General features: G+C 39.9%; 1 protein-coding gene across 4 annotated transcripts in view; it reads left to right on the top strand.

Moving 5' to 3' along the window:
* Window positions 1-66: 66 nt before the first annotated feature.
* mcm9 (minichromosome maintenance 9 homologous recombination repair factor) overlaps window positions 67-9,271 on the top strand; it is a 34,556-nt gene continuing 25,351 nt past the window's right edge. For 2 of the 4 annotated variants that reach the window (XM_068708605.1, XM_068708608.1), the window contains exons 1-6: window positions 67-383; window positions 2,802-2,990; window positions 6,949-7,093; window positions 7,360-7,466; window positions 8,472-8,678; window positions 8,791-8,872. In XM_068708605.1, the coding sequence (XP_068564706.1) occupies window positions 2,826-2,990; window positions 6,949-7,093; window positions 7,360-7,466; window positions 8,472-8,678; window positions 8,791-8,872 (706 nt within the window). In that variant the 5' untranslated portion in view covers window positions 67-383; window positions 2,802-2,825. Of the gene's footprint in view, window positions 384-2,801; window positions 2,991-6,948; window positions 7,094-7,359; window positions 7,467-8,471; window positions 8,679-8,790; window positions 8,873-9,271 lie in introns of those variants that run through there. The other 2 variants (XM_068708606.1, XM_068708607.1) reach the window with 2 other exon arrangements.

Below are 9,271 nucleotides of genomic sequence, written 5' to 3'. Positions count from 1 at the left end.
TACTACGGTCTGCCTTACTGCAGTGAAAAGTAATGGATAGCAGAGTGAGCTTCAGACGCCCGACGACAGCACTGCGTGGGTACATCCCAAGTCTCTTAAATTGCATCCCCGTTTCCCTCACTTGCGTCCTTTCCTTGCGTCTCTCCATGCATCCCTGGTGGGAGGGACTAAGACGCAAGGAAACCATGCGAGGAAAGAGTAAACGAGAAAATTACAAACAACAGACTTGGGATGTACCCCTGGACAGCTACCGTAAAGAAGAAGAAGAAGAAGAAGACCCGCCCTTCCCTGCTCTGCTCCCAGTTCTGCCCGCGCAATACAAGCCGCATGTTTACATCTATATCAGTACAGACGAAAGAATGCTTCTGAGATCGTAAGATACGGTATGTGAACGCTTCTGGTTGAATTAAAACAAAGGTGCATCTATTGAGGTAACGTTAAAGTGATGTTACGGCGGCAAATAGTCTGTATGGCTAACTTAAAGACGGTTAACTACACATATCCGTAGCAAACGTAAGGTCATTTATCACCGGTGTACGAGTTTAACTGGTGTTTGAATTAACTGGTTTACGTTCGAGTGCGTGAGGCAGATGTGTCATAGGACTGGCCTTTCAGGACCCACGTCGAATAAACAAGAAATAAACATGTCGATTCCCTCTCCTCTCTCTTTCACATAGTTTCTACGGTATCTTTTGAAAGAATATAAACGGAACGGTTTTCTGGGAAATCTACTACTCGTTCATGAGGCTGCGTTTGAGATACCGAGGACACATAACGAGGACCAGAGTGAAGGAGAAAGTTGGTGGTAGGTGTCGATGCCTGTTCAAAATACTTACGTCAATAAGTCCTTTAAGAAGCGCTCTGTTGTCCGTCTTATATTTGTATCACACATCGTTATTAATCTGATGTGGAGTCGATCTGAGACCGATAGACCTGTCCGTGCATTCATACAGCCTGTGAGTGAAACACACTGAGCTCAAACACCTCGAACAGATGACTGTCAACTGTGATCCACACAGATCAACTTGTGATTCAACCTCTGTAGGCTATCTCACATCGCTTATGTTTTATATTAAAGACTACGGACGTTCATCTTCTGTTAACGATACTCTACACTGTGCAGCACACATTCATCCACATCGGACATTACTGTTAACTCTCGTTGTGTTACTATGAGGGTCCGACATTTAATAACTACATGCAGGGGTTAGTGTCTGTTGAAACATTAATATGGAGAGGCTGGTTGGAGCATACATTTAGTATTTCGACAGAATTACCACGACCAAATTATTCATCTTCATTACGAAAATATTATTTGTTGTCTGGTGACAAAATAGTAGAAAATGGACCTTACAGGAGTCGAACCTCTGATCATGACCGACCCACGAACTTGTCACCTGAACTCCCACTGAGCCACAGAGGAAAGAGAATAACGCAATCTACTCATTGTGTAAAATTCATAGTCACATTATCAGCACTCATCATCATGAACTGTGCATCCTTCTGTCAAATTAACGTTAAGTGCACGTAGCTCACCATAGGGACATGTTGTCTATGCAATTTGGTATTTGATGTCGGTGGGTCTAAATGATGCAAGAAGAAAAGACAGCCAGTAGACTATATTGTAGATATATTCATATTTTGCAAGACTACAATATCATATATCTAATCTGCTCAAATTATGAATTTATTATTGTGAAGCATTTACTAATATGAATTTTACACGATGAGTAGAGAGGAATTCTCTTTCCTCTGTGGCTCAGTGGGAGTTCAGGTGACACTTAAAGTTCGTGGGTCGGTCATGATCAGAGGTTCGACTCCTGAAGTTGAATCACAAGTTGATCTGTGTGGATCACAGTTGACAGTCATCTGTTCGAGGTGTTTGAGCTCAGTGTGTTTCACTCACAGGCTGTATGAATGCACGGACAGGTCTATCGGTCTCAGATCGACTCCACATCATATTAATAACGATGTGTGATACAAATATAAGACGGACAACAGAGCGTTTCTTAAAGGATTTATTGACGTAAGTATTTTGAACAGGCATCGACACCTACCACCAACTTTCTCCTTCACTCTGGTCCTCGTTATGTGTCCTCGGTATCTCAAACGCAGCCTCATGAACGAGTAGTAGATTTCCCAGCAAACCATTCCGTTTATATTCTTTCAAAAGATACCGTAGAAACTATGTGAAAGAGAGAGGAGAGGGGATCAACATGTTTATTTCTTGTTTATTCGACGTGGGTCCTGAAAGGCCAGTCCTATGACACATCTGCCTCACGCACTCGAACGTAAACCAGTTAATTCAAACACCAGTTAAACTTGCACACCGGCTGTGGTGTGCGAGTTTAGGTGTGGATTATTATTTATACGTTTACCAATGTGAGGGCGAACTGCCTTTCTATGTCTCACTTTGATCAGCTAGATATTGTGTACTGGACTGTTGGCTGGATGATAAAAAAGCTACTGGAAACTTTTTTCTATATGATCTAATATTGTATGAATTAATTATTAATTAAGACAATAACCAGAAGACTAATGGATAATACAAGTAATTGTAGCAGTTTTTGTCACAACAGAGGGCTCTAAAGCCACATCATGTTAGTTGATTACTGTCATGTGATTATGTCTGTCTGTGAAGTCCAACAGAAGGAGAGATCTCCAATTATGATTATTCTTGACCGGATATGGTCATATTTCTAACGAGTAGAAATCTGTTGTGAACTTGGTTGAGCTGCTTTAACTGGGACTTTATAAATGTGAAACCTTGATCATTGCATTGTTAATGTCTAATCTTCCAGGTGTTGGGATCGCATCACTTCACTATGTTGATGAGTCCCGATCAGGAGGCCCTGATTGGCCGGGTGTTTGAAACCTATCTGACGGATCATCATCATACGGACATTCTCCAGTTTATTGCAGATACAAATGAAGAGACCCATCGTCCTGTGGTTGTTAATGCCATGACTTTGTTTGAAGCCAATATGGAGGTAATGGCAACACAGTTCAAAACACAATCTACTGTATTTTAAATAGATAGAAGTAAGTCAGTGCGCTTTAGGCTTGTTCAACTTAAGCCAGGCAATGGTTCAAATCTGTATGATATTATGAAGCATATTGAGATGGGAACATTTTCGTTTTTCATTTAGTTGCATAATAATTACTAATAGTTGCCCAATTATTGTGCACACATAGATATTCTCCTAAGAAAGTCAAACCCTCACTTTTACTTCCATAAATATTCAGGTTTGAGGTTTATTAACATTTCGGATTGACCGAGAGCACTGTTGTAGTTGTTCAATAATAAAATGAATCCTCAAAAATACAACTTGCCTAATAATTGTGCATGCAGTGTATACTGTATATGCAACCAGTGTGTTTATGATTTCTAGAGAAAATAGGCAGTGCTGCACTGGGTCGAGAAACTCAACAACATATAATTGTTTACTCTAGTAAACAATTATATGTTGTGAGTTATGAGTTCTTCATAGATCTAACAAAAGCAAAGCCTTACGATGGAGGTTAACTTCTTACCTGGTAGATCACCATGGTTACTGATGCTGAACACATAACCTGCTCTTATAACAGCAGCGACTACCGACCAATCAAAGCTCGGTACGTGGATCATTAGATGATATTATATAAAAAGGCAAAAAAGACAGTTGGCAATAAATCGCTGACTGTGTGAATGTATAAGTTAACAGATTTATAATATAACTGTCCCATCTAGAGCACGATAGATCTGACTATAATTATAAATGTGTATTCTGTTTAATTAATGTTTAGCAGATTCAATTAAATTTCTTTTCTATAGCCCAAAATCACAAATTCACCTCAGAGAACTTTACAATCTGAACACATATGACATACTCAGTCCAGGACCCTCACATTGGTACAGGAAAAACTCCCCCAAAAAACCCTTTAAGGGGGAGAAAACAAAGGAAGAAACCTTAGGGAGAGCAACAGAGGAGGATGGACAGAAGTGTGATAGAGGTCATGTGTACAGAATGAACAACATAACGAGATATAACACATTCAATGCATATGACAGAAATTATTCATAAAATGAGAGTAGTAAGTATAATAATGATGGAAAAATTACGACTACTATTAGCAGCAGTGGATACAGTAATAAAGTAATAATTATATAAGTAATGGCATCGGTAATAGTAGTAGAAATGTGACTAATCATAATAATAATGATTGTAGCAGTAGGTGTCAGAACACATAAAGCGAAGAACGTTGGGCTATAGTCTTACATAAAAACTAAAATATTGAAGATGTCCAATGTGAAACAAAATTAAATAATAAATAAAATCTGAAAATAAAACATTCAAGAATACTCAAATCTGTTAAGTTTAAGTGCAACATGAGGTATGTTGATGCCCTCTTCCTTTGATCATTATTGAAAGAAAAAACAGCCCAGTGTCTACAGCATCAAAATAGTCAAAGAAAGAAAGCAGAGCAGACCGGAGCTAGCTTCCACTGTTTCAACTGAACTGAACTGCTAGGCAACAACTTGGGTCTATGTTTACTTCCTGTCAGGTTATGCCATTCAAATACACTGCAATAAACGTGGAATGTTTACCATTACAACTGTGGAATGGTCTACAACTTCAAATTTGTTTTCTAAAAGATGAGAATATCTCCATTATCTGGGGAGAGGGTAGACTTTTGTGCAGTCACTATGTCCCCTGCTGTGGAGAACACCCTCTCACTAGCACTGAAGTGCCAGGTACAGCGAGGTAGCGTCTGCCATAATGGCAATGTGAGGGTATTTACACGCTCTGCTTTTCCACCATGCCAGCGGATCACCACCCACTGGAATGCCATTTGCTGTCTTATAGAGTGCCACTTCCACTTATAATTACTGTGCAGTCATGGATTGCAGAATCCTTGTTTTCAGAGGTAGGATCATGGACACAGATGGTGTAGTATCAGTGCTTAATAGGGTTGTCATGGTTTTGAGGGGTTTGAGCACCTGGAGGACAGCATCAGACAAGGTGACGATGTTTCAGATATTTTTCTTCAGGGTCTTGTCTTTCCCAAGCAGGCGGTCCACTGAGATTCCCCTTTGGGATGCTAAATTGATCACATGTGCAAAGCAAGCTATCTGTGGTCACAGTCCAGCATCTATGACTGCATTTGTTTGGTTCCTGGCGTTCTCTGTGGTGACTAGGATATTGCTATTGGGCCTGTCTAGCTTCCACTCTGCTACTGCTTCTGTCAGCACCTGTGCCAGGTTTGTGGCTGTGCGACTCTCACAGAGGGGACTTTGAATCTCCCACTCCGCCATGATGAAGTGAGCGGTCACAGTCACGTAGCTCTCCATTGCCCTGGAGGTCCACCCATCTGTGGTGATGGCAACAGAGGATGCCTTAGATAATTCGTCCCCAATCCTGATCTTTTCCTTTTCAAAGAGGCTTTCAACGATCTTCTCACTGAAGTGGTGCGTGAGGGGATTTCGTAGCGTGGCTCAAGCACTTTAACCAGATTTTGAAATCCTTTGTTTTCCACGACGGAGAATGGCCTCGTGTCTGCAGCAATGAAGACCCCAATAGATGTTGTAATAGCTTTAGCCGGTCTATTTCTGCCACAAACGCTTTCTTAAATACCGTGATGATATGTTGTTGTTGTTGTTGTTGTTGTGGTGGTGCTTGGCCCCCGTCGCTGACGGACTGGGATGGTGGCGCTTCATATGTGTGGACATGCCCGATGTATTGCTGTTGTTGTATGTCTTTCTCTTTAAACAACGCCTACATACATAACGGTCATACCCATCATTATAAGTTACAGGGAAGACAAAATGCTCCCAAACTTGCGACTTCAATGATGCCGGGGGCTTCTCAAGTTCCTCCGCTCGCCATAACTTTCACCATTAAAGGCAAGGCAAGTTCATTTGTATAGCACATTTCAACAGCAAGGCAATTCAAAATGCTTCACATAAAACCATTAAAAGCATCAAATCATAAAGCAAAAGTAAAGGAGATTTAAAAACAATTAAGAACATTCATTGAAACATTAAAAACAGTCATTAAAACACAAAAAAGCAGTGTGAGAAATAAAATACAGTAGTAAAATGCAGAAATTGATTAATATCCTTGAATCTGGTTCAATTAAAGGCAGCAGCAAACAGAAAAGTCTTCAATCTTAATTTAAAGGAGCTGAGGGTCTCAGCAGCCTTGCAGCTTTCTGGGACTTTGTTCTAGATATGTGGAGCAGAAAAATTGAACGCTGTTTTTCCATGTTTAGTTCTGACTCTGGGAACAGAAAGTAGACCAGTCCCAGACGACCTAAGGCAGGGGTCGGCAACCTTTACTATTTTCCACCAAATAAATTTCGTCTGGAGCCGCAAAAGCTATTTGCTATTACAGCTTATAAAGTTTTAAATATAGTTATATTATATATATACAAAAATTGTAGATAGTTGTATTTATGAAAATAGACAAAAAAGATAATTCTTGACATTTTATTGCTATTTTACCTGTTATAACAATATCAAACTCTTATGAAGAGTTTTTTCCGCTCATCTCCAGCGTGATTCTTTTCTGTTTTTATGTTTGTTAAATTCTCAGTAGCGAGAACTAAATGATATGCGTATTATACATATTCCAAAATTTAAAAAAAAAAAAAAAAAACTCTAAACAAATAATTTAAATGAATCATTTCTTTTTTGCTTTTTGGGTATTTTGGTCAGACACATATGCAACGCTGATTACCATGTAATATGTGTGGTATTTGTTATAAATGTATGTTGGTACATAGAGGGTGATGAGAAGCTGTACATGGAGGGACTTAGGAACCAGGGGAATGTAGGTGAAAATGTGTTAAAAATGTCCGCATAATAATAATTTTTAAAAAAGCGCAATAAAATAATTGTCGGCGTTAATTAACGCGTTAAGTTGCCCAGCCTTGCACTAATTCCATTGTATCTCTACTACTCCTCAGGTTGGGGATTATTTCAACGCCTATCCCCATGATGTCCTTACTCTATTTGATAAAGTGTTACACAGAACAGCACTGGAGTTATCACGGTATGGAGGACAAAGAACAACAGAGAGAATGAGACACACTCTTCATGCCCGCATTACAGGTCAGATATCCAACTGGGAATGATGACTGTCAGATGCCGGTTCAGCACTTTAGTCAACTGCTATACAAATACAGTCTGACTTGACTAGGGACGTTGCACCGATTTATTTATTTTAGTTATAATAATAATAATATTAATATGTCTGAGGTGCTGGGGTGTGGGGGAGAGAGAGAAGGCCCTGTTCCATCTCCATGTAATTGCACACATGATAAAACCTAATTGGATACAAGTCACCTCTCTGATTATTGACTCATTTGTGTGCCCAGGTCTGCCGGTGTGTCCAGAGCTGACCAGAGACACCATTCCCAGGTCCAGAGATGTAGGACACTTTCTGTCTGTCACTGGTACTGTCATACGCACCAGTGTTGCCAAGGTAACAACATCGCAGGAATCACTTCATCCATTCACACACATTCATACTGATGACAGAAACACGGGTCGACAGGGAGCGATCCGCTGATTGGAAGCTGACCCGCTCTACCTCTGAGCTGCAGCATCTATTTGTCTGACGTGTCAGCTGTGGAGATGACTTTCTCCTTGAGGAAAGTAAAGTCTAAAGTGTAACCATGTCATGTGAGATGCTACAGTACACTTTCAAAACAAATATTACAGTTACCATTGCAGAAAATTGCATTTTATATGTAACACAATTTATCACATTGACTGAACACGGTCAAGCCACATACTATGTTTTGACCTAGTTTTGTTATAATTCAATTGTTGAACAAGGTTTTGTAATGGTTGATGAGATGCAGACATAGATTTTCGAGCTGGTTGTAAATTGGTGGATCTTAATGCTGCTGCAAGTGTCTGTGTTCCCTCTCTGTCTAGAGCAAAGGTGTCAAACAAATTTTCACTCTGGGCCACATCAGCATCATGGTCGCCCTCAAAGGGCCGGTTGTAACTGTAAGACTGTATAACTGTAACTACTCCCTAACATATTGTTAAATAACTGTCTCTGCATTTGATTATTGTTTATTCAAGTGTAAAAATATTGTACATGCAGTTATATAAATGTAAAATTATATTTAAGCACATTTCTGTTATTATAACATAAATCATTTTAATTTAGGGTTAAAAAACCCACATTACTCTATCAAAGATCAAACTTTTAAAGAAAATAACAAAGACAAATATCATCAAGCACAAGTTATTACATTAACTTTGTTCAAAGCTATTTTTGTCCTCTCTCTGCATCACTAATGTCCCTCCCCGTCGTCGTCCCATGCATGGCAGCTACATCCAAGAGCTCCTCACTGACAGTCAAGTCTGCCTTCAGCATCTTATAAACATTAATAGATGGAAATATCAGTTTCTGCACAATATCTTGATGTTTTTGTTTTGAGTTCTACTTACAATCTTTCTCTTCCTCTCATAGGTTTTGGAATACGAGCGTGATTACATGTGCGCAAAGTGTCGTCATGTTTTCACTGTGCAGGCTGATTTTGACCAGTTCTACATCTTTGTCCCACCGGTGGCCTGTCCTAATCCTGATGGCTGTAATTCGTTCAAATTCAGCTGTCTGTCTGGAGGATCTGAGCCTGCTGCCTGCAGGGACTTCCAGGAGATCAAGATACAAGAGCAGGTAGGACAGTTATGCATGTGTTATTGTTCATTTGTAGAGTGTGTATGGATTTAACATTTGGTCAGTGTAAATCTCTCTCCTCCCCACCACACACACACACACACACACACAGGTACAGAGGCTGTCAGTGGGCAGTATTCCTCGCTCTATGCTGGTGGTTCTGGAGGACGACCTTGTCGACAGTTGTAAATCTGGTAAGAACTGTAAATAGTTAGCTTTGTTAACAGTAACACATACAACCAGCTTCTCCAAATGTATGCACATGTGTACCCAAGCAAACAGAAGGCTTTGTCATTATATTGACTGCCAGTGATGACCCAGCCACATCACCAACTGCCTCACAGTGATCAGAGACAGAACCTTCTGATATATCATTTCCACTTTTGTGTTTAGTAAATTAAAATTACTAAATTAAAAGCTGTTCACGTGTCTGTGACAAAATACACTCTAGGTCCTGTATGCTGATGTGGGACAAAGCTGTTGCAAAATGAAGGTTGAAATGAAATGAGAAACCACTGTATGATGGCGCAGTGTGAAATGCCATGCTTATATGGTAGCTTTCAGTAACTGAAACATTAAATCTATGGGGTGCT

The sequence above is a fragment of the Cebidichthys violaceus genome, unplaced genomic scaffold (genome assembly GCF_023349555.1).
Source record: "Cebidichthys violaceus isolate CVI_PGR_0920_01 unplaced genomic scaffold, fCebVio1.0.p SCAF_14, whole genome shotgun sequence".
In the NCBI taxonomy this organism is placed as follows: Eukaryota; Metazoa; Chordata; class Actinopteri; order Perciformes; family Stichaeidae; genus Cebidichthys; species Cebidichthys violaceus.
The sequence above is the reverse complement of the archived record's forward strand: the minus strand, read 5'-3'. Positions and strand labels throughout refer to the sequence as shown.